This window comes from Mustela erminea, chromosome 18 (genome assembly GCF_009829155.1).
Source record: "Mustela erminea isolate mMusErm1 chromosome 18, mMusErm1.Pri, whole genome shotgun sequence".
Taxonomy (NCBI): Eukaryota; Metazoa; Chordata; class Mammalia; order Carnivora; family Mustelidae; genus Mustela; species Mustela erminea.
Genome location: NC_045631.1, coordinates 40,488,686 through 40,513,704, shown reverse-complemented (window position 1 = coordinate 40,513,704; position 25,019 = coordinate 40,488,686). Strand labels below are relative to the sequence as shown.

General features: G+C 39.4%; 1 protein-coding gene across 5 annotated transcripts; it reads left to right on the top strand.

Annotated features, from left to right (window-relative positions):
* The first annotated feature begins 1,055 nt into the window (after positions 1-1,055).
* SMARCE1 (SWI/SNF related, matrix associated, actin dependent regulator of chromatin, subfamily e, member 1) lies at positions 1,056-22,068 on the top strand. Of its 5 annotated transcripts, XM_032321116.1 has the most exons (12): positions 1,058-1,145; positions 2,321-2,420; positions 3,133-3,184; positions 3,355-3,398; positions 6,391-6,495; positions 11,504-11,584; positions 12,476-12,607; positions 12,859-13,030; positions 16,950-17,122; positions 17,660-17,761; positions 18,401-18,611; positions 20,792-22,068. In XM_032321116.1, exons 3-12 carry the CDS (start codon positions 3,178-3,180, stop codon positions 20,998-21,000), a joined length of 1,236 nt encoding a protein of 411 aa, XP_032177007.1. In that variant the 5' UTR covers positions 1,058-1,145; positions 2,321-2,420; positions 3,133-3,177; the 3' UTR covers positions 21,001-22,068. The 5 variants fall into 5 exon arrangements, with proteins under 5 accessions (XP_032177006.1, XP_032177008.1, XP_032177009.1 ...); XM_032321115.1 differs by lacking the exon at positions 2,321-2,420 and having other exon boundaries at positions 1,056-1,145; XM_032321117.1 differs by lacking the exons at positions 2,321-2,420; positions 3,355-3,398 and having other exon boundaries at positions 1,056-1,145.
* Positions 22,069-25,019: the final 2,951 nt, after the last annotated feature.

The window sequence follows — 25,019 nt, the reverse complement described above, 5'->3', positions numbered from 1 at the left end:
CTAGAGTAGACTAGAAACCTGTCTCTGTTCCCATTTACTGACCATCTGACAATGAATCAAGCCCTAAGTAGAACTGCTTTCTAAGCAATAGAAAGATGGCCATTGCAGATTAACTGAACCTTTTCTTTCAAGACCCACTGTAATGGGTCTTGAAATGTCCTGTAATGCGCTGTAATGCGCGGGAGATGACAAACGCAGTTCAATACAATAGATCAGGTATAGAGTACAGTGAAGTTACCAAAGAACCGTGGGAGTTCAGAGGAAGGACTATGGGGGGGGAAGTTCCAGGAGGGCACCACTGTGAGAATCTGAGCAGGATCCGGAAGGACAGAGAAGCTGAAAGTGGGGATGAGCCAGGGCAGCGCTGGGCAGAGACGAGTGGCACTCCCCGCGCGGCAAGGGCGCACAGCCTTGGCCGAGGTGATTTCCGTCTCTGGGCCCCGGCTCAGAAACCTGGCACTTACAAGACACGCGCGCTTGGAAAAACTTTAAAAAGGTCCGTGTTGCTTTTGGTCAAGGGTTCATGCCTGGCCGTTACGGCAGGAAGCCCCGCGAGGCGCGCGTGGGAACGGAAACTGCGCGAGCCCGGTCGCCCTCGCCTCCATCCTTCGCTTGCTGAAGTATAGACTCTTTCACCCACTGAAAGAACAAGGAAGAACCCGGAAAAAACCACCACCACCCGCCGGCGCAGCGGAGGCCCGGCCGCCGCGGCCGCAGTGGTTCCGAGCTCCTCCACCCGGAGAGACCCCGCCGTCTTCCGGCCCCGCGCGTGGAAGCCGAGGCCAGCGCCTGCCGCCACGCCACCTGCAGCCGCTCCGGCCCCGCGCGGCGGCCGTTCGGGCCTCTCCCGCCGCCGGGCCCCTCCGCCCACTCCGCCGTGACGAATCGGCGCCCGGCCTGGAGAGTGCCCACATTCGTGGGGTTTTGTAGAACGTGTGGGGTCTGGAAAAAATCCCTGACCGGACGCAGCATCACCGCATCCTCACCTGGAGCTTTATTTTTTCAAAAAGAGTCGGGGGAGGGCTGGAAAGCAATTAAGAAGAGTGTGGAAAGTGCGAGTGCGGACGCTCCGGACGCGAGGGGCGGGGCGTGCGCGGGACAAAGGGAAGCGAGGCCGGAGCTGCGGGCGCTTTTTCTGCCCGCGGGTGAGTGCTTCCGACTGGGCCCGAGCGGGTCGGGAGGGTGGCGAGTCGCGGTGTCCCGGCTTGACTGGACCTCGAGTTCCCGGGGGCTGCTGGGGTTCAGGCTGGGCCGCGGGCCCCGAGCTGGGGGCCGGTTGCGGCCTCCTTGAGGCCTAGCGGAGCGGGGTTCGGGAGGGAGTCCCGTCTGGGGCCCCTCCCCGGCGGCAAGATTTGCCCCTTCCACTAACCCCGCGACATGGGTCAGGGCACCCATGCATTCCTCTTTAGTGGAGTTGTTAGTGAAGTGCATTCAGCACCACAACCTGAAGGAAGCGACCTCAGGGGAACCCCTTGGGGCAAGCCAAGTCCGTGGTCCATCCCCCCCCCCTCCTCCCCCTAGGAAGGTGGTTTCCCTTTGGTTCGGCAGCGACCGAGGACACTCGGTGTGGCTTCGAGTGGAGAGCGGAGAGCGAAAGCTCGGAAACAGTCTGGCCTGGGTTTGAAACCCAGCTCTGGCACTTCCTGGCTGTGTGGCTTTAGACAAGTTACTTAAACTCGCCGCCGAGGCTCCCATTTTTCTTGTGTAAAGTACGGATATCCATACATATCTCGAAGGGTAGTTGCGACCCTGAACCGAGATAAGTGATAAGCCCGCCCCGTAGAAAGTCTTCAACAAGTATCTAGTATTTTATGCCAGGCGCCAGGGATGGGTCCAGTGGCAGACGAATGTACAAGCCCACCCTTAGAATTTTATCGTAGCAGACGACAGCAGTAATTTTGAAGTCTTAACAATAGTGTGATGTACCGGGGAGCTTTGGCGGTTATTATCAGCGCTTCCCACAGCGAGGCCTACTTGTTGTTGACAGCACACCCCCACCCCCATGTTGAGCAGGAAGGAGATCACCCGAGTCCATGGTTTCTGCCCGGTTCTTACCGAAAGTGGGAGAGACCCAGGTTGGGCTGTTCAAAAAATACTTCTTTCCACACAGTCCTCTGATTCCTTCTATTCCAGGGAATTCCCTTAAAATGTAGAAGAGAAGCAAAAGCATCATGCTTGTTTCACGTAATGTTTGATGAAAGTACTCCAGTAGTCATAGAAGTTATTTGCTCTTTTTCTAAAATGTTTGTCTCTTTGTACACATTGTGTGTGATGTATATTGATGTAAGAAACAAGCTCATGCCTTTATGTTCTTGTTCAGAGCTGGTAATACTAGGACCAAATGTAAGCATTGAGCTAGGTGCTGGGACTGCGATAATGAATGAGATGGCCTCTGTTCTACAGTTTAGCCATATTAACAGGTATAATACAATATAATGAACAATATTATAGATTTAGGTGAATTAGATAGGAGTACAGAGAAGGAAGCAATTTGTTCTCCCCAAGTAATTTATCACGAAATCTCCCTTGAGATATATATTTTGAAATGGACTGTGAAGGGTTAATGAATTTTTCAGGTAGAGGCTCAGAAGTTATTCCCAGGAGATACAAAGCTATTTACCACTTTAAGAGAATGTGAAGCTCTTTATCAACCAGTTACCTTTTGCACTGCCTCCAGAAATAAAATGCTGGCTTGTTTTAATAGAACTTGTTACTCTAAGAGGAAGGTAGAGCTGCTGTTGATCAGTGAGCCGTTAGTATCTGGTAGGCCTTGTTGGGGTGGGCCCTGTTAATACATCACATTCTATTGTCATTATATTTTTATCAGTTTAAATGTTTACATGGCATTAGCAGAATGTTTTCCATGAAGGAGGTGGCAAGAAAAAACTTGAAAGTACACGCCTAATATTACTTTTAATATCCCCAGTAATTTGTTTTAGTCGTTTAATTCTGATGATCCAAATGACCTATAAGATTTAGTAAAATATGCAAAGGATTTGATTACTAGAAGATAGTGTAATTTTACTAAGAAATACCAATTAAACTACCCTATTCTTTAGGAAAACATCTCTTATGCTTGCTGAGTTTTGATTCTCTTTTTTTTTCTTTTTTTTTTCTTTTTTTTTATTTTAGTGTCTCAGATTCATTCTTAAGGAACTGAGAACTTAATCTTCCAAAATGTCAAGTAAGTTTCATTTTTTATATTTATCTATTAATAAGAGACTAATGCCCTAGCAAATGGGAATTCCAAAATACTCTCATTTTTTTTTCTTCAAAACAGGACCATTGGTAGTTTTGTTGCATAGTATTATATCTCAGTTGTTTACAAGAAGTTATTTATTTTCTTTCAAACAGAAAGACCATCTTATGCCCCACCTCCCACCCCAGCTCCTGCAACAGTAAGTTTTAATTTTCTTGTTAATGTAATAGCCAAGTCTGGCCTTGATACAAAAACCCAGATGTCTTCCAGTGACAGTCACTCAATCATCACAGCAACAGGATGAAAAATTCAGCCAAAAAACAGCACTTCCTACTAAATAAAATAACTCTCTGCATCTTACCTTGAACCGACCCCAACATTTAAAGAAACATACTGCTGAAATTCCAACCTCCTCTGCTCAGTTCTCTTTTTTAAATGGGAAATAAATGATAAGCTTAACATCTCTTTCTAGTTAATCTCTATAAGAGTCTTAAAAGTTGATATTGAGTGAATGCTCAATCTGGCATTTGTTATTATTTTTAAACCTAACCTTCAACTGGTTACACTTTCTCTCCTTGTTTATATATAATTTTCATATTAAACAGTAAAGCATCCAGTACCATAATAACACTCATTGTAAATTTTTATTTTTCAAGCTGTTTAAGTAAGGATTTCATTATCTGTGGGTCAGATCCTGCCTATTGAATATGTTTTCAAGTTTCTAAATAATACTTGTGAACTAGGTTTTTCATCAAGCAAGTTCTGGCCCAGCTTGGACAGCATGTAAAATAACCATCCAATCCACAAAACAAATATAACAGGAACTATTCAGGCCTTGCTGAAACGGATTCCTTGTTGTTTTTTGGGTTTTCTTTTTTTTTTTTTTTTTTGTCTTTAAAAAAACACTGTTAACATTGACCATGGCCTACAAAAGCAGTTCTTTAATAGCTGTTAGCCCTCCTTCCTGACCCCTTATCCCCAAAATTGCAGGCTAGCTTACTAATTAGGTCCTTGTGTAATTTTTTTTCTCCACTAGATGACTGCTCTTACTTACTAATCCTCAGATGTATGCTTTAGTTACCTTTATCAACAATTTGTTTCTCTTAGTAAGATACTTCTTAAAAGAGATACTGTATCTCATGTTCTCATTTCAACTTATGTAACATAGTAACATATAGTTTCTAAAGTTACTTCCAGTAGATCTTAAAGTCCTGTGTTTGGTTTGTTTTCTTTCTTAAATCAAAGAACATTTCTTAATGACCATCTCCTTGGCCCTCTGCTAGTGGCTATACAGGTGGAGTTGAACAGTTGAGATTCCTGACCTCAAAGAGCTAACCATGTACTTCAATTTTGGAAATGGTATAATTGTAATGTTTTAGTTTTGATTTTTTTTTAATTCCCGTAACTTTATTACATTATTGCCTCATAATGTTGAACAGTGATTTTCATTCTTTATGCAACCTTTGAAGATGTCATTTTGACGTATATACTGCCTCTGACAGTGTATAATCTCTGGAAAACAAACTTGATTTTTTGGGATAATAAAAATAGCTCAAAAACCAAGTGTCCCCTTATGACTTCTCAAATGTAGAAAGGGATTTTTTTTTTTTTTTTGGCCTTTCTTTAGTCCTATTTCTGTACTATTGTAATTTCACATTGACACATAAAATAAAGAAGACTAGGGATTAGGACAGCCAACAGAATGGATATCAAATGAATTATCTTCTTCCTTTTTTTTTTTTTCCATTCTACCATCACCACCACCACCACCACTACCACCACCACCACCACCACCACCCAATGTACCACTCCAAGTAATATACACTTCTCTTGTGCCTTTGATACCTCATCTGTGTTTTGCCTACTTAAATATGCCTAATTTGCGTCTTTTATAACTACAGACTAGAATTGATCAGTTGTTCTCTTTTCCTAAAGAGTTTCAAATGTAATATCAGCCTGAATATCTTTCTTTTGGACACTAAGGATATGTGCAGCGGCATGTTGTAGAAAATTGTGTTCATAACAGCCACAGCTTAGTTGGGATGTGTTAAGTGTATTTTACATTCTACAATTGAGGGCTCATATTGTTAATTGCATGTTAAAATTAAATTAGTTGTTTTGGTTGAATTTCATTAGATAAAATTCCCTACTTTTGGTTTCTCTTCGCTATATCCTTTTTATGCATTATACCTTTATTCTCATGAACATTGGATGTCATTGTATTAACCATGAGGGCACTGCTATATTAAGAGCCCATTTTTTATTACATCAACACATAATTCATGAAACCAATAATTCCATTGCTGCAATGAGCAGTTGTGTTTTGAAAGGATCAAAGGTATTGAAACTAGATGAAAAAAGGAAGTTCAAGTCTGTAAACTAGTTTCACTAATGTGAAAGTAGTTCACATTAAAATTAAATGGCAGAAAGTGTTCATGATTGACCTATGGAAGATGGATCAAAGAAGAGATGGAAGAGAAAGCCTAAAAAAAAAAGAATGACTGGGTTTAAAAGATCAGATAGCACCCCTGAATGAAATCCATGCATTTCTTACAAGTCTTTGTTTTGAAATCATGTATGTGACACCCATTGAATCCCACATAAGTTCTTTTCTACTGACTACTCTGACTTCCTGATTTGAGTACCTTTTCATTTTTCACATTATATAGAAGGATTTAAAATTGTCTCTGACACGATCCATTTCTTGTTTTTATTTGTTCTTAGTAGATAAATACATTGGTGGCATCTGCATAACTGTCAAGTAAATCACATTTTGTTTTGCATGTAAAGTGTTTCAGACTTCTAGTTTATCACATGTCAGGCCTTCCTATCTCAGACACCTGTTGCTAAGTTGTTATATATATTATTGACCATAAAGTAATCCAGAGTGTTTGAGACACTTCGGTATATTGCTTATTCCGAAAAAACAAGCACACACACTCACGCTGACGATAAACACGACTTGCCCCTGTAAAGAGAAAGAAAGGGAAGAAAGGGAAAAAAAACAAAAAACAAAAAAACCACTTGCAGACTGGTTTCCCAATGAAAGATAAAGAACAGTTACAACACATCATTGCTTGTTTAAATTCAGGTTGCTTTTGCATGCCATATGCAGATCATTTTTCATTTCTGTGTTTTCCTCGTTTGAGCTCATTTCTCATTCGTGTTTTTGTCTCATTTGTTTCCATCAGCAAATGCCCAGCACACCAGGGTTTGTGGGATACAATCCATACAGTCATCTCGCCTACAACAACTACAGGCTGGGAGGGAACCCGGGCACCAACAGCCGGGTCACGGTAGGAGAATCAACTATTACAGCATCCGGCAAACAACTGGATTTGACCAGAAATGCCTCCAGAGTTAGGTCCTTTTGAATCAGCAGCACAGCCATTTAAAAAAAAATTTTTTTAACCTGGCTTTTTGACTATTTTAAACATTCATTGTACGATCTTAAACTGGGAAAAAAAACAAAAACAAAAACAAAAAACAAAAGAACAGTGAAATCTGGATATGTATGTAGAAGAAAAGAAGAATCCATTCTGTTTGGTGGTTGGTGAGCTAAAGCCCTGGGCACTTACTGCTTATACTATATGTAGATAAACCTAGAGTTTCTTATGGTTAAAATACCCTTTTTGAGATAAAGAGTATCTTTCATTTAAGGTAATTGGCATCAGGCTCAAGAACTTAGTTTCTGAGTAAAAGCCCGGCTTATGGACCTGGGCTTTTTTCGGCTGGCCTACCAGTTTTAACTGCTACACATAATTATTTGTCTTTTGGATTTAATATTCGACTTCCTGAGATTCATTTCTCTCCAGTTAAAAAGAGATTTAATATAACTTCAAAGAATTGCAGGATGCAAGTTGAATGAAATTAATTTGACATGCCAGACTTGATACCAACAACTAAAAGTGTACTTATAATCTGTAGGAGAGGGGTATGATTTCTGAAACTGAGGATGTTTCATTTAAATGATCAACCTAAGACACCCAAAATTGAGTGATATATTTCAGATATTTATTTTAGAATCATCTTAAACTGCATTCAAGGAAGCTTAAGTAGCTAAGAAATAAATGTAAAAATGATTTACCAAAAGTAAATAAAAATAAATCCAAAAGCCAAATACCTACATATGTTGGAATGTGGCATTGGTGAGAATTTATACAACCCAGAATGGCTGTAAACTTTTTAATACTTGGTTTTTGTTTGCTATATTCATAAATAATTAATGTGACTTCAAAAGAGCCCTCTCACCCTGTAGTCAAGCTAGAGCAAAAAGCTTGTAACTATCAAACTATATGTCTATCTTGGTAAGCATATTGCTTAGCTTGATAGGTTTTGTTTGTCTAAATTTTTCATTGTTTCTGCATAATTTGTACTTCATAAGCATATCAAGTTTTATGTGCCATGCATATTTCATGGTATCTGAAAAGAATTTTGACAAAGTGTGTGTATGTATGCATTTCACAATGCATACAATTTTTATGTACATCGGTATGTGTTTTCCCTGACCTAAATGTGTTTCACAAGGGTTATGGGGGGCAAGGTTATCCAATGATAAAGAACATTTTAATTTAAACAAGGAGCAGAGTCAATTTTGGATCATTCATGTTAATGCAGAAAATTATTCATGAGGAGTGAACAAGAGAATGATTACATTTTAATAGCTCTATACAGTCAGCTCTTGATTATCTACATGAATGGAATAGAAATGGTGATAACTGTATTATTAGAATCATTTGTGTTTCAGTTTGTATAAGCATTTTGTTCCTAACTTGGATGTATCTGTGGGAATTCTCTGTTAATAGAGATCATTCAGTAGGAAAAGGAAAGGTCATCCACTGTCTCAGGGCTAGAGTCAATTACCTGTTCCTCCTCATTTCCTCTTGGGGATGTTCGAACCTAGCTTTTGGAGTTGGCTCTAGCTTTGGGATGGATTAGTACAGGAGGGTCGTTGAGCATGGAATATTTGGCATTTGGGTTCTTTGTGTTAGTTTTTTTGATATTGTTGTCCTCAGCACCAGACTGAAGTGTAATCAAACTGCTGTCTAGACTTAACCTGAAGGGACCTAGAAACTGAAGGCTTTTAGCCTCTCTTAATCCCAGCCCCTTCAACTTTTAGGTCACTGAATTGCTGTCTAAGAAAATTAGTTATGCCTAAAGTTTTACACAACTTTTTTTAAAGTATCTAACTGAAGCTTTGTTAGGACTTAAAGGATATGATTTTGACCATTATAGAAGTATTTTATTTTAAGATGACCCCGATAATGTGTTACCTTTTTTTATTCTTTTAGGCTCCTATAGGGTATCACTGTTTGCAAATAGCCTTAAGTCAGCGATTTGAAAGAATGAGTCTGAAACCGTATCTGGTAGCTTCCGATAGGCTCTGTAGAACATCTGGTTTCCCTCATGACTCTAGTACACTTGAATAGTTGTGAGACTTTTTACAGCGTGTTGAAACTTTTGGATTGCCTGTGATAGCCATGAGGTGGAATTCATTCCTAGTCCTCTCAGATGGTGGTTAACATTCTCCTAAGTACAGGTGTGAAAACAGTTTGAGATGTTAAAAATGGCTTATTTTTGTGCTAATTGGAAAGTCCATTCTAGAAGAAAACTCTACCAGAGAAAAGGAAGAATTAGAAGAAACAACAACAAAATCTCTTGAGTGGCCAAAATAAATTTCACAGAATCATGATCTTTATGCATAGGCGATTCCAGGAATTACTGTTATATAAGCACAGTTTTAACTAAGCTAAGCATAGTTTTTACGTTCCCCCAACTCATTGCCAGGTAGAAGCAGAAAATTATAAAAAGGGAGATTTGCTACTAGAGGTAGCTTTCCTGATAGAAACAAGGAAAGAAACTGCTAAGAAAGGAAACATTCCCTCCAAAGGTGTAACCACGTGGCCATTTAGTCAGGGGCCCAGCAGCTCTCACTCCTCAAGTCAGAGGAGTACAGGAAAGCAGGGGTTGTTTCTGATGGACTCTCATCAAAATAAGGTTAAAGTGTCTTGAGGGCAAATTGCCTTTTTTTTTTTTTTTTGTAAAGAGTAATGTTTAAAACATGGTAGAAAGATGTCTGCTAAGATGCTAAATAAATTAGGAATGTTTAGACATAAAAATCTTTAGTGTCCTGAAAACCAGCTAAATTTTAACTTTGCGGTTATTGTTTGGGTTTGGTTTGGTTTGGTTTGTATTTATAAATTGCCTAATCAATGAAATAGAGCCTTGTTTCATTCAAATGAAAATATAACCTCAATATGTAGACATTTTGGGTACCTACCTTTGGAAGAAAGAATAAGCAAATCTATTAATGTTACCAAATGTGGTTCTTTGAAAAGTAGAGCTTATATTACTATGATTTGTTTTCGAAGTGTTTTAAGTCAATATATTTAAAACATAGACATTTTAGAGTTCTTTATCTCTTTAAAGAAAATTTGTTAGTGGTGATATACCAACTTCAATTATTGGCACAATTCCAACTTTATTTGTAACGGACTTCATGGAATTCTGAAGGTTTGTGTTGGATATAAATTGGAAATGCTTTCTAGTAGCTTTACATATGAAAAATCAGACCTTTGTGTATCTTGCTCTGAACCCATGATGTAAAGTTAGCCTCATAGGAGTTCCCTTACCCCTCCTTGAAAGAGCTACAGACCTGGAAACCGAACTTGTCTTGGCTTATTGGAGGTTCATATGATTGCTGTTGACAGTGTCTATCCCTTCTGGCTTACCTCACGCCATTGCCCAATGCTGGCTTTAAAAAAAAAAAAACAAAACCAGGGTCTGTCTGTATGGGCACCAGCATGAGGTATGGCATGAATGTATGGGAGGAGTGGAAAGACGAGAGGAAATACTGCTTCAAAGGTGATATGCTTTCTAACAATCTCATGTAAGAAGAAGCAGAGTTACTCAAAGTATGTAGGGATGGAGAAAGACCCTCACCCTAGGAGGAGGAAGCATTGTTTGAAAGCAGTGGAATTGGGCAGACACACTAATCTCAGAGATTAGTGTGGATTAAAAAATAAGGTTATAATTGGTGTCCCAACCCAGAAAGGAGGAGTTTGGGCAACTGAAGGGCAAGGGATCCAAATATCTCTTAGTCTCCTTATGAGGATTTGCCAGTCCCTGTCCTTTGATAATTAGAGCGAAGCCAACACCTCTTCCCTCTAGCCCATCAAGAAGAATCAATATCCATTGTCTCCTAGAAACTGGGGGGAAACAAATGTGATTCAGCCATGATGAATTTATTCTGGGTCCTTGATCAAAGGTAGTCATATATGTTAAGCTGAAACTAAGTTCAGAAATAGACACTTGTGGATCGCAGTTATCTGGGGCGCCCACTAGATGCTGCCTGCTCTCTTTTACCTAGCTATTATTCCACAGAAAGAACCAGTCTCTCATCTTTTTCTTCGCCTTTGTTTTCCCTCTATTCTACTTTTTTCTTTACCTTTTTAAAAAATATTTTTAGTCTTCCCTCCTCCTTGTGTTTTCATTTTTTTTCTCCCCACTAAACCAAAATTTTTAATCAGTATAAGGCCTCAAAAATAACCCAATTGGGCCCTATGTCTGCGATTTCTCTGCCCCTGGGTAAACTCATCCACTCCCACTTTATTATTAGGACTGAGGACAAGAAAAGGCATGACTTTAGTTGATAATTCTTGATCCCCTTTATAGAAAGCCACTAGATACGGACCTAGAACCTTAAGAAAAATAAAATCTCTAGTCCTGATAAAGGAAATAAGGTGTTTTATTTTCTGTTTTGAACCTAGAAGGTAGTTTTTGTAGGGGTGTTGTTTATGTAGGGGTGTCGTGCATTCCTGGAATAGTACAAGTAGACACAAAAATCCCTGCAGACAGTGTGAGAGTGGTAAGTGCTGAAGGAGCCTAGACTCCAGCAGATAATCAAGTGTTGACTGTATGTGTAATGGTAAATTAAGCACAATTAAAGGGTGCTAGGTTATGTCCTAAACATGGGACATGTGATATGTAACCATATATTTTCAGTGTATGGATTATTATGTAATACTTTATTTGTTCTTACAGCCAGGTTGTCAAAGCAGTAGCAAAAATCTGCCAAGTAAAATATTTTAAAATAATGTACCTAAAGTCATTTTCTTTATTTTCTTTTGATGTGAACATTTCTGAATTTGCAGTGATAGCTATTTTCAGTGGAGAAAATATAAGAATCTTGTATCCATGGACGAGTAGAAGAAAGGCGCATTAGAAATTTTTAAGGGACTCTCTTTTCGTTTTACTGGTGAATTACTTGCAGTTGAATAATGAATGTATTTAACTCTTTTGTAGGCATCCTCTGGTATTACGATTCCAAAACCCCCAAAGCCACCAGATAAGCCGCTGATGCCCTACATGAGGTACAGCAGAAAGGTAGGTGCCAGGAGCCAGAGGGAGGAAGGACTGTTCTCTTTGCTGCTTCGCTTTACATCAGATTTCATAATGGCATAGCCAGGGTTTCTGTGTATAGTCAGAGGAAAGGATGAGGAATTGCAGTTTTTAAAGAACTTGGTTCTGATTTCAGAATTCTGAAACTAAAATCCAGCAAGAAGAACATGATTAAAAAAACCATTTAAGTCCATTAGACAGTGTTACGTAGCCCTTTGGAGAAATTCAGTGACATGAGAAAAATGTGAAGTGAAAAAAGGCATATAGAATTACATATATTATCTTATTTTGTATAAAAACAATAGCAACAGTGTGTTAGTTTGAAGAAGAAAAAAGCCTAGAAAGCAGTGGTTATCTCTACAGAGTAAGCTCATGGTGATTTTCATTTTCTTTACACTTTTGAATTTTCCCTTGCGGTTTAGTTTGGTGATGAACCTATATTCTCTTAAAGTAACAAAGAGAGCCAATATCTTTATTAATAGTAAGGGCTTTGAGCTGTTTTCACCACTATTTAAAAATTTGGGATCACACTTATTATACATGTATTTGATGATATGGTCTGTTGTGTTATGCAGATTAACCACTTTCCTTCTAAATTCTGTGAACTTTTAGAGAGACAGAGACTGTGTTATTGGGTTATCTCATCTTAACACCCCAGTGATTGGAGATGTCTTGAGATCTGCCATGGATTAATCCAGCAAAAGAAATGAGATTGGCCAGCTATTGATAATTGTTGCAGTGGGCTGATGAGAACATGGGGATTTGATACTATTCCTTCTGCCTTTGTTTATGTTTAAAAGTTTCTCTATTAAAAGTATTTTTAAAGTTCTGTATTTTTAGGCATCCATACTGAAAATTTCATGTTTCATTTTTAAGGTCTGGGACCAAGTAAAAGCTTCCAACCCTGACCTAAAGTTGTGGGAGATTGGCAAGATTATTGGTGGCATGTGGCGAGATCTCACTGATGAAGAAAAACAAGAATATTTAAACGAATACGAAGCAGAAAAGGTAGAATGGGGACCTCAGTGGGGTGGAGACTATATAAAATGCATAAACATTCGCTTGTTCTTTGTGAAAGAAACAAAAGATCTAATCAGCTGAGGCTGTACTGTCTGCTGGGTCAAGTCACTTTCTCTAGGCTTCAGATTCCTTGTCTGTATAAAGGAGATAATTCTGCCTTTTGATATTCTAATGAGATAAAGCTATCCATATAACCTGTAATATGTTAATTACAAAACTGAAAAATATTTGAATTTCAGATAGAGTACAATGAATCTATGAAGGCCTATCATAATTCCCCCGCATACCTTGCTTACATAAATGCAAAAAGTCGTGCAGAAGCTGCTTTAGAGGAAGAAAGTCGACAGAGACAGTCTCGCATGGAGAAAGGAGAGCCGTACATGAGCATCCAGCCTGCTGAAGATCCAGACGGTAAAAAAAAACAAAAATGGGGTTTTGTTTATGCATTCTCCAAGAACTTAAAATACAAGCAATCACCAAGTTAATGTCCTACCTAAATGGAAAACAAAGCATATAAGTGCCATTTCAATATTTTGATTACTTAATCTTAAGATCTGCATGTGAAGTTTCCATTAAAAAAAAGATACATCCTTGTTGGTGTAGAAAATAGCAAAACCTATTTATTGTTTATCAGAATCTTTATGCGCAGAATGCAGGAAATGTTTTTGAGTCACAATCAGAATTTTGCTCAACTGCTTTTAAAAAGTTCATGCTTTCTGGTTAACATCCTGTTTTCCTATTGATTCCTTAAACTTCTTGAATTAAAGGCTCTCCAGGGAGAAAGTTAATGAGTGGGGAGAAGCATTGTGAAATTGTTTTCCAGTTAATTCAGAAATCCAGCGTGGCCTGTGATAACACATGAGGGTGCACACATGCACACTTTATACACACACACAAATGTATGTACACACAAACAGCAGAGCTTCCTGATTGGCTTTCCATGACTCGTTTGCAGGTATACAGATTACATCCTTGGTCTCTGCAGCCAGGCAGGGTCTGAAGCTGCAAGGAGCCTCAGAACTAGCCCCCTGCATCAGGGACCATATTCCTTTACGAGTCACACCTGCTGTATAAATCACATTTTCTCATGTGCTGCTATGATGTGGAAAAAGCTAGAGGCTCCAGCTGCAAGCAACAAAACATTAAGAAAATAAGACCCCATTTCAGAGTAGGGGTATAAAGAGAAGGCTTGTAAGAACTTGAAAGATACTGTGGAGAAAGGAAGCAATAATGCCACTAAAAACATGAATAAACATGTACCCCATAGGAGAGGGAGGAAATATGTTTTTAAAAAGAATGGACTAGGATATTGACAAATACTCTCATAAATACAGAAGAGAATAGAATAATGTAAATAATAATAGAATATGAATTAGAAACCATACTGAGTGTTAAGGACATGCTAGCAAACAGGCCAGAATTACTCAGATTGGATGATTAATGCAAGAAAAACATACAGAACTAACAAATAGAAAAGAAGATCCAGACTACGAAAAACTGGAAGGATGAGAGATGAGTAGAAGAGTATCAACAAAGATTAGCAACACGGAAGCCACAAGTAGAAGCAGTTAAAAGTTTTCTTTAGGTGAGAGGGGACAGTGAACTGAGCAGGACTTCAGAGATTGACTCACGAACAGTTTTCAGAAAAACATCCTCTTCTCTGTTCCTCAGACTTCAGCCCATTATGTTTTAGAAAGTTTAGGATAAGAACTGAAAGCTGCTGGTAAGAAAGGACAGGTGAAAATGAAGATGCCAGGATAAGAGTGACTTCAGACCTTGGACTTTATGCCTCGGAAATAGCAGAAGAGGAAGTTTGCGAGGGGGGAATTAGCATCAGTCCAAGAGAAGGACTGTGAGCATAGTGGCTGTCTGCTACTATTCTAGAAAAGGCTTATGCAGCTTCCACATAAGACAGCGAAAGGTTTTTTAAAGGACATTTTAGAAAATGAGGTAAAATGAAGAGCTGTTGAATTTGAAAATAACTAGAAAATATAAGCCCACCCCCCAAAAGTCAGAATTCTAAGGGTAAGGAAAGACAAGCCCAGATTGCTAAGAGTTTTTTCCCCTACCAGAGTTCAACACTGGAACCATATAAAATGAAAGAAGAAAGCAAAAAAACAAAGAAGTATATACAGTTCAGATAGAGATAGCATGAATATACCATGTGTAATCTTAAGTGTGAATATGAAAACTTAAAAAAATAAGGTCACAATTTTTTTTTATTAAAAATTATTGTATTTGTTTGACAGAGATCACAAGTAGGCAAAGAGGCAGGCAAAGAGAGAGGGAGAAGCAGGTTCCCTGCTGAGCAGAGAGCCCAATATGGAGCTCAATCCTAGGACCCTGAGATCATGACCTGAGCTGAAGGCAGAGGCTTAACCCACTGAGCCACCCAGGCACCCCCAGAATTTTTTTTTAATGGTATCCTATATTCCAGTAATTTTAATTTCAGAAGTACATTAAAGAAATTACTTGAAAGGAGACAAAAAGTAGTTTGTACAACAGTTTGTAGCTGTGGTGTTTATGATGATGAGCATTTTGGGAACTACTTAATTACCAAATAATAAGGGAGGTGCTAAACTGACACAGCAGTACAATTTGGGCCTCAAGCGTGGTCCCTCCACCTCTGGTGGGACACTAAGATGATTAGGTGGTTCAGAGAGGAACTTTTTTTTTTTTAATTTTTTAAATTTTTAAAAATTTTTATGTTTTACGTGCCTGAGTGGCTCAGTGGGTTAAAGCCCCTACCTTCGGCTCAGGTCATGATCCCAGGGTCTTGGGATCGATCCCTGATTCGAGCCCTCTGCTCCGCAGAGGGCCTGCTTCCTCTTCTCTCTCTGCCTGCCTTCCTGTCTACTTGTGTGATCTCTCTCTCTGTCAAATGAATAAATAAAATCTTAAAAAAAAAAATTTTTTTTTTAAGATTTTTTATTATTTGAGAGAGCAAGCGAGAGGGAACATCAGTGGGGGCAGAGGAACAGAGGGAGAGGGAGAAGGAGCTCCCCACTGAGCAAGGAGCCTGATGTGGGACTTGATCCCAGGATCCTGGGATCGTGACCCAAGCCAAACGCAGACGCTTAACGACTGAGCCACCTGGGTACCCAAGAACTTTTATTTTAATGTGTATTGTTTAAGAGGAAGCTTTATTTAAAAAGTGAGTTAATTTAAGTGACTATGTTAAATAAATGATAGTATGGCTTTTTAGCAGATATGTCCAAAACTGTGGAGGTGATAAAGCAGAGGTTGAAATGAAGGAAATGCTATTGCATAGCTATTAAAAATAAGCATATAAACCAGATCCATGCCGTATGTATATGTACTTGGGGGAGTGAAAACAACATAGTATCTTTACGCACTGAAAACTATGTACATGTATAGATTGACAAAAATTGAAAGTAAAATTTGGTAGTAAATATTCTTTTTCTATAAAATTGCATTAGGGCTTTAATGGGGTTTTTTTAGACTTAATCACAAGTTCAACACTTTTTTTTTTTTTAAGATTTTATTTATTTATTTGACAGAGATCACTAGTAGGCAGAGAGGCAGGCAGAGAGAGGAGGAAGCAGGCTCCCTGCCGAGCAGAGAGCCCAATGCGGGGCTCCATCCCAGGACCCTGAGATTACGACCTGAGCCGAAGGCAGAGGCTTTAACCCCCTGAGCCACCCAGGCACCCTTTAATGGGTTTTTTTAATCAAATAAAATGTATGTGGTGGTCTGGGTCACAGTATTGCTAGAGATAATGTTTTCTCCGCAGTGGGCATTTTCACTGTATAACTTTAGTATTAAAGTAATACAGTGACAAAGACACTGCTCAGTTCCTGTGTTGTCATCAGGTGTAAATGCCTTAAAATACCACCAAGAGAGTGAACCTTTCAGCAGCATTGCAGTCTTGCTGTAACATGCAGTCTTCCCATTGATGGATTTCCAGGCCAGAAGATACATGGCTTTTATCACATTTGTGTTCCATTCAAGACCTTCTCAGACAGAGTGAGAATAACCAGTACCCTGGCCAGTGAACACATTATGTCCTCCTCGAGATTTTTATGAAATGACTTCCCCAGTGCTCCCATGATGCCCTTAAGGCCCCCTTGTGATTGTTTTTGTTTTAAAGATTTGGTTGATTGGTTGATTGGTTGGTTGATTTCTTTGAGAGAGAGCATTGGCGGGGTACAGAGGGAGAGGGAGAAGCAGACTCCTCCCTGAGCAGGGAAGGGCCAGCTTATTAGACCAGTAAGGACCAAGGCTCCTTGGTGTTCAGGTGTTAACATTGTCACTGTCTCCTGTTTATGGTTGCTGGCAACTTCATTTCCAAACATCTTGTTTATGCCAGATTATGATGATGGCTTTTCAATGAAGCATACAGCCACCGCCCGTTTCCAGAGAAACCACCGCCTCATCAGTGAAATCCTCAGTGAGAGTGTGGTGCCGGATGTTCGGTCAGTTGTCACAACAGCTAGAATGCAGGTCCTCAAACGACAGGTCCAGTCCTTAATGGTTCATCAGGTAAAATCACAAAGCATTTGTTATAATAAATTGGGGCCTATGTCACAGAGCCCCAGTAGCATGATTCTATACTGTGTATCAGCCTGTGAGCTAAATATTTCTTTGTTCAGTCTAACCTGTTCCTGATTCAGGGCAGAGGCTTGAAGTAGTAGAGGTTTCCTGGAGATTTAATAAGTTTGTCATTAAAACTGTAATACAGACTCTTATGATGGAAAGTTTATACACTAAGAATTTTAAGATATCTTCTCAACCTTAATTGCTTAACTAAATGTTTTTTCCTGAAGAAATTGCTCAGGCCTGAAGGAGTGTTCTTTGACATATACTTGTTAATTGTAGTCACTCCCCTGTGCTGCATTTTATGTTTTTAAAATCTTAACTAGACACATTGTGCAATAAGTGATTTAATTTAAAAATTCAAAAACTTTTGTCACACTGTGAGAAAGCATGGACCATTAAGAAATGCCCATTAAAAAAAAATGTATTTAGTTTTCAAGAAAATAATTCAGTAGTAATAAAGCCTAATCATATGTCTTTCAGCGAAAACTAGAAGCTGAACTTCTTCAAATAGAGGAGCGACACCAGGAAAAGAAGAGGAAATTCCTGGAAAGCACAGATTCATTTAACAATGAACTGAAAAGGGTATTAATTCACTGTGTTCACTATACTTCTTATCACTGTGACTTTGTTCTTGTTCCTTTCTCCAAAATAGTGTTTTTATTGAATGTTTTTCACTTGCAAATAGGGTGAACTTTGCTCTAATGGTAAGGGTCTTTGCTTTGTGAAATTATTCCCATTTTCTGGCAAAATTTCAGTAGGTTTAAGATATCATATAGTATCCACACATGTACTAACTAGCCTGTAGTCCCTAGAATCCCTGGGTGTTTTAATTTAAATGCATGCAGTCATGAGTTGCTTCATTTTATTGAGACCTAATCATTAAATGTAGCTTATAGTGTACACTTTGTGTTAAAACAAGTAGATCCTGTGTTTGGTAGCTTGAAGTAGGAACTGGAAGCTTTCTATGTAAATCCAGTGCTTTCAGCATTGCCTCACCAACCATTGCCTCACCAGCCACTTGCTGGTACATGGCCACTACAGCAACTTTCTCTTCCTGTAGACACAGGAGTTTACGAGAAGACCTAGAATCGCTCCCCCCCACCCCATATATATGTATATAGTTCATAACCAAGAAAAGCCACTCGTGAAATAATTTCTCTGGTTCAGAGGTCGTAAGAAAAGAGCAGTACTAAGAGAGTTTTCTTTCTTTCTGACTACTAGTTGTGCGGTTTAAAAGTAGAAGTGGATATGGAAAAAATTGCTGCTGAAATTGCACAGGCAGAGGAGCAGGCTCGAAAAAGGCAGGAGGAAAGAGAGAAAGAGGCAGCAGAGCAAGCCGAACGCAGTCAGAGCAGCATGGTTGCTGAGGAGGAGCAGGCTGCGAGTAAGGCCGAAGAGAAGAAGGACGACGAGAGCATCCCGACGGAGACAGGTAACCTGCCCGCTGACCGCGAAGTCGGTGTCAGGGGCTATCCTCTATCTGATCTACGCATCTTCCAAATCCTGACGTAAAATGTGAACGTCTGTACAAACGGCAGTGAGGCATTGGTCTTTAGTCTGGCTATTTGAGGTCTTGGTTATTTGTCCAGATTGAGTCATGTCATTTTCCAGGTTAGGTGTATAAAGTATAGTGATAGGAATGGTTGAGAATATGGGCCCTGGAGTCCGACATCTCTGGCTCTAATACTCTTTCACAACTTGCTAGCATAGGAGTGGATAAATTACTTAATCTGTTTCCTCACTTTTAGGTGCTCTAGTACCAGCCCTCGAGAGTTCCAGAGGAAAAATGAGGAAATATACATAAAATCACTTAATATTGGATTTATAAAACCACTTTGGACTGGATTTCACGTGATATTGGCACTCAGTGTTTTAACCTTTATTGCTAAAATGTAATATGTGGTTGTTGCTTTTAGGATCAAACATCTTTGGTGTCCTAGGACAGGGTTGGGCAAGTAAAACCTGCAGGCCAAATCCTGTCCTGCCACCTGCTTCCGTAAAGAAAGTTTGGTTGAAACACAACCTTACCTGTGTGTTTACGTATTATCTGTGGCTACTTTGGGGCTACCATAGTGTAGTTGAGTCGGTGCAGAGACGCCTGGCCCACAAAACCCAAAATCTTTACTATCTAGCCTTTATGGGGAAGGTTGGTTGATACCATCCAAGAGAAGTTCTTACTTCCAGGCAGACTGATTTTCCTGGTTAAAAGCATTCCTCAAGACACAAAATAACATGTAAAACTTTCATAAAATACCAATTAAACCGATTATTTGAAATTTTGAGATTACTTCACCTTCTGGCACTATTTTGACCCTGCCCAGTGCCCTGTGTAAGCAGGAGTAAGTTAAAAGTGTTCTAGGAAGTACAGCCAAAGGCTCCCTGGACCATCACTGCAAGCAAGGGGAGGGACAGTAGTCATACTTGACATTCAACTGACAACTTCCGGTTTGACATCAGGAAAACATTTAATGGAATATAGGTTACTTTACCAGATGTTACTACAGTATTTCATTCAGCAGATTAGCATTTCAGATAGTCAGATTTTAAGTTTCATTATCTGAGCCTTTTTCTGTTTTTTTTTGTGAACATATTTTTTATCTTAACAAATTTGGAGCATTAGTGTATTTTTGTGGTTAAAGCAGGAGTTTGAGAATTAGGGTATGAAGCATGATTCTTTGCTCATTTTGCAACTAGACAGAACACTCTGTCCTTTGCCTCTGTTCTGTCGTTTATGAGTAGAGCATGCCTATGGGTCTTCACTCAGATTTTATCCTTTTAGCTAAAGGAAAAAGCAAAATTGAGACTATTAGAGCAGAAACCCTCAGGTTCTTAATTTCTTACAGAAAACAACCCAGCATAACATTGAACAATGTACCTAAAATATTGCCCTTATATCATTTCCATACCTGCTTTCTCACTAGTTAAATCCAAAGCACAGAACAACATTATGTCCAATAGAAAGAAAATGTAAGTCCCTGTGTAATTTAAAATTTCTAACATTTTTTAAAGTAAAGGAGAACAAATGAATTAATAATGATATATTTAGCAGCGCCTGGGTGACTCAGTCAGTTAAGTGTCTGCCTTCAGCTCAGGTCATGGTCCCAGGGCCCTGGGATCGAGCCCCACATCAGGCTCCCTTCTCAGCGGAGAGCCTGCTTCTCCCTCTCCCACTCCCCCTGTCTCTCTATCAGTCAAATAAATAAAATCTTAAAAAATAATAATATATTTATTTAACCCAGTATGTCTTAAGCAATATCTCAACATGTAATCAGCATTTTTAAGGATTAACTTTTCCATTCATTTTCATACTAAATCTTCAAAATCTGATGTGTGTTTTTTACCTGTAGCACATCTAAATTTAGAAGCTAAATTTTCATCAGAAATACTTGGTCTGTATTTAGCTTTTGTAAATTTATAGCTGAGAAGTACATTCTCAAACCTGAATTGCTTCAAAGGTGCTAACAGTTCCTCAGTCCCCCTAGCTCGTTCTGGTGCTTAATGTCATGTGCGGTGAGTGGCTACCACATCAGACAGCATAGCTCGAGACTGTCGGCATAATTAGAAGAATAAACTTCTGTCTTGGAACTGACAGTGACACATGTGTGATTACAGAGGAGACACACCTTGAAGAAGCAACGGAAAGCCAACAGAATGGTGAAGAAGGCACATCTACTCCTGAGGACAAGGAGAGCGGGCAAGAGGGGGTGGACAGTATGGCTGAGGAAGGGACCAGTGATAGTAACACTGGCTCGGAGAGCAACAGTGCCACGGTGGAGGAGCCGCCAACAGACCCCGCCCCGGAAGACGAGAAGAAAGAATAAATGTTGCCTTGTTTTATGTGTTCTAAATACTTTTTTAAATGAAAAAAAAAAATGTTTTTTGAGTTTTAATGGTGTTATGTGGTTTGTGTATTAATATTTTTCTTGTCCATATCGCACCACCAAAGGCTTTTGGACCATTTAGCATCACAAGCCAAATGGCACAGTCTCCTTTCCTGAGCCATTGTGAAGATGGTTCTTTTCTTTGGGTCTCATTTCTAGCCCTCAACTACTGAAAGCCTCAGAATTTAAATTAATTGAGAAAATGCCCACCTCTTAGAGAGTGATCCTTTGATGCTGCACAATCTACTCTTACAAATGCCTTCCTACAGCTCACTGGGGTGCTTACCAGAGCCATAGCTTTAAACCTCCCAGTTCCCGTCAGCAGCTTCCCGGAAGTCCCCATTCCTCTATACTTCCACAAAGAGTAGCTTCTTGAAAACATAATCATGTATGAATATGTATTTGTTCACTTACCTTTTTTATTTTTAATCAGTGTCACATACCAAGAGTTGTGTTAAGGAGTTGACTGCAACTAAGCTTGGATGTACTGATCCAGAAATAGTCTCCATAGTTCAAATAGTTACCAACTTACAAAGTAGTCATTAAAATGAACATGGCGTATACACATTATGTACACTGCTTTTTGTTATAATTTGTATTGGGTGTGTTCTGATAAATTCATCCTTACTGTACAGGAAAAAAGAATTACTTTTTTACCAAGTTTTCCAAAGACAGAATAGTTCACAAAGCTTAAGGAGATAAATATTCTCGCAGTGGACTAGACAACTTCAAAACTATTAGCCCATTCCAGATGGAAAACAGCAGGAATTCAGTTCGTCCCTTTGAAACTGTTCTACAATAATCGAAACTCAAAACCTCAAGGCTCAGCATCCCATAGATCAGAGCCTACCTTTTTGATAAACTCTTAGTAAAGTCTTGGAGATTAGAAGCAAGGTAGTTTGTGACCCGTTTGCTTCCCAAAACCTAGAATAGATTTTTACTGAATATTGGTGTATCTGGTGATATATGTTTCTTAAAGGTCCAAATGTAATAAATAAGTGGAAAAAAGTCTCTGTGTTTTTATCACTATTTTTATGCAAAGCAAGTGTATTTATTTTGTTACTATAAGGCAGGGACAGCAGGGAGCGGGTTCCCACAGCCATTACAGATTTGCATCCTCAGGTAGGGCCCTTGGCTCACCCAACAACGTCTATAAACTGATGGAGCATTCAAGTTCAAGACATTCGGGAAAATCAGTTTCCTTATAGTCAGATCACATATCAAGGTTGGCCTTTAACTCCAAAAGTAAAAGGAAATAGGTTTCTACATTTAAATTACCTTTTAAGAAGTAGGTAAATAAACAAATGTAAGCCCTCTGCTTACATGCAGAAAACCTCACAAGGGCATGACTTCATTTATAGTGACTTTTTTAAGATTCACCACTGTTGAACTTGAGCTCACAACACCCAATGCCTATGGCTGACTGCATTTGTTCAGCCCCTTGAGAAGGAGAGGAGGAAAGGAAGCTTCAGACTGGGTGGAAACAACCCTCCATCTCTGTTTTTCTAAACAACACAGAGGATCTTTCTCTTGTTTGTGAGTTGAAGAACTAACCAGTCAAATAGATGAGCTTCTAGGTGTCGGATGTTGTAGGGCTGAGAATTTAGCCATCTACCCAACAGATTAGATAGCTCCGTTGGTGCATTCCCCCTCAAAATGGGGCAGAGAGGTTGTTGAGTACGTGTGTGGAGAGAGTAGCAGAGCAGGATCGGGTTGTTTTCTGCGGTATTGAAGTCCCTGAGACGATGAAGTGGCGCCTTTGCCAGGCCAGAGAGGGCACTGGGGAATGCACATCTGCTCAGCCTGCCCACAAGCATGCTAGGGCAACCGGCTGGAGAATGAATTTAATCAGATATGATTTGACCGCTTTTAACCACAGGGCAAGGAAGATTGAATTAATATTCCCCTGTATCAGAGTGATCTGTTGCAGAAATCACCAACGTTGGAGATGTTCCTTAGTTTCTTTGAGAATGCGGGATATAATAGAGGTCTTTGATTTTTTTTTTCCTCTTCCCATATCCCTGTAGGCATTGGGCAAGTCACTTAAACTCAGAGCCTGTTTCAACTTCAAAATGGATGGAGCTGCTTTGTCTCATGCCCTTACTGCTCCAAAAAGCCATGACTTGGAGTGCATTTATTTTGCATACGAATGCATAGAATTTAAAGGCTTCTATTCTCATTAATTTTTAACAATAAAATGGGAGGGGGAAATCCCCCACAGCCCCCTAGTTTTCTCACCAGAGTTTCAAATTTCCTGTCTTTCCCTGTCAACAAGCATGTATTTTTAAATGGCTCTGCTGCAGTACGTGGATATTACTCTGACGAAACAGAAATTGGAGGGAAAGTTAGTAGGAGCTATCCCATTTTAACACAGTATGAACGTCGTATGGAAAAGATAAAACAGTTCAGTATATTTGAAAAGAGAATTTGACATTTAACTAAGTCACTCTAAATTTTTTAGTTTTGGTCCATCACATTTAGATACCAGTTTGGGGTTTCAGACAGTTGGTGCTGACAGTGTGAAACTCCCACCGCCTGCAGTTAAATTTGAAGCTTTGGTTTCTCATGTGAACAGGCAAGGATGCTGGGATTATGCTTTGTTCAATCCTCACTTCATGAATAGATCTTCTCTACCCCCAAGCACTACCACACACAGGCTCTCCACCTGGTTTCAGCACGCACAAGAGTTTTATCTTGTTTCTCACCACTGGGCAAACCTTGCTGGAACAATTGGCTTCTTAATGGTTTGCACATTAGAGGGCTTAACGTCTTTGCAAATGAAAAATCCACTGTGCAATAACAAGTCAAAAGGAACTCAGAGCCTTTTTAGAAGAAATCATGCTGAATTATAATTCGGCTTACTGTGATAATGTTTCTTTGATCAGTATGCAAAGGAAAATTCTGCATTTAGTAGAAAACGATATCCAAATGCATCAAAAGTTATAAAACTGTTTATAAATGTCTTCAGTATCAGGTTGAACTATAAGAGATTGCCAGTGTAGGTTTTTGTCTACAAAATGACGAGTTCACCTGATGCAACCTAATAATTCTGCATTTTACAGTCCAAGCATAAGCTCTTAAGGGCAACTTTCTGAGTATAAAATGATGGAACTTTTGATTACCAGACTGATCTACATACCTCTCTAATAATTACTGCATATTGTTAAACAAAGTCCTGATTAAAATGCAAATCCCCACCTGATTTTGAAAATACATTGCAGGAAATAGTTAAACCAGCGGGCTTATGTTCACATGTTTTCTCATTTAGCACCAAAAAGGTTCTCATAATTTTTTTTGCATAATTTTTTTAATCAAGTGTTATGTCAGGAGAGGAAATCCCCATATGATTTAATTGTTTTTTATACAAAACTGAGACAATTGCAGATAATGGTTTCCTATGATAAGCCATCTGAAAGGAAGAAAAAAATACCTCAGACTCCTTGACATTGAAGAGTGGCAAAGACCTTAGGTCCTATCCGGTGCTTGGATAGAGAGCATCCCCTTCCCTGTGTCCCCTAGGGTTGTCATGCGCTGCTGAAATAAACACCTCTAGTCTTGGGGAGCCCATCCTCTCTGAACACAGCTCATTTGTTGTTTAGTTGAAGTACTCCTCACTGAGCTAAAATCTGCCTTCCTGTCAACCCCCTTGTCCTTCTTCCACACCTTGAAATCAAAAAGAATAAATGTAATCCTCTCCTAAATAAAAGACCTTCAGGTATTTCAAGACAAGCGCACCTTGAGATCTTGCCATAAGATACAGTTTCTCTCTTTCAGTGTCTCTTAATGAACTGGGGGTAAAAGACTACGCCTTTTTCTACCCTTGAGGTCTGGACGACTAGAAAACATTCATGTTTTCTCTAATGGAGGATAATCATAGTTCCTTCACCATGTACTGCCCTTAGTCAAGGAACATCCCGAGACCTCAGAAACCACCTGTCTAAAATAAGAAGGGGTTGTTC

Excerpts from the sequence above, each read along its gene's own strand:
- SMARCE1 (XM_032321115.1), top strand. Across the intron at positions 11,585-12,475 it reads ACATGAGGTACAGCAGAAAG|GTCTGGGACCAAGTAAAAGC; the intron begins GTAGGTGCCAGG and ends TTCATTTTTAAG. Across the intron at positions 13,031-16,949 it reads GCCTGCTGAAGATCCAGACG|ATTATGATGATGGCTTTTCA; the intron begins GTAAAAAAAAAC and ends TGTTTATGCCAG.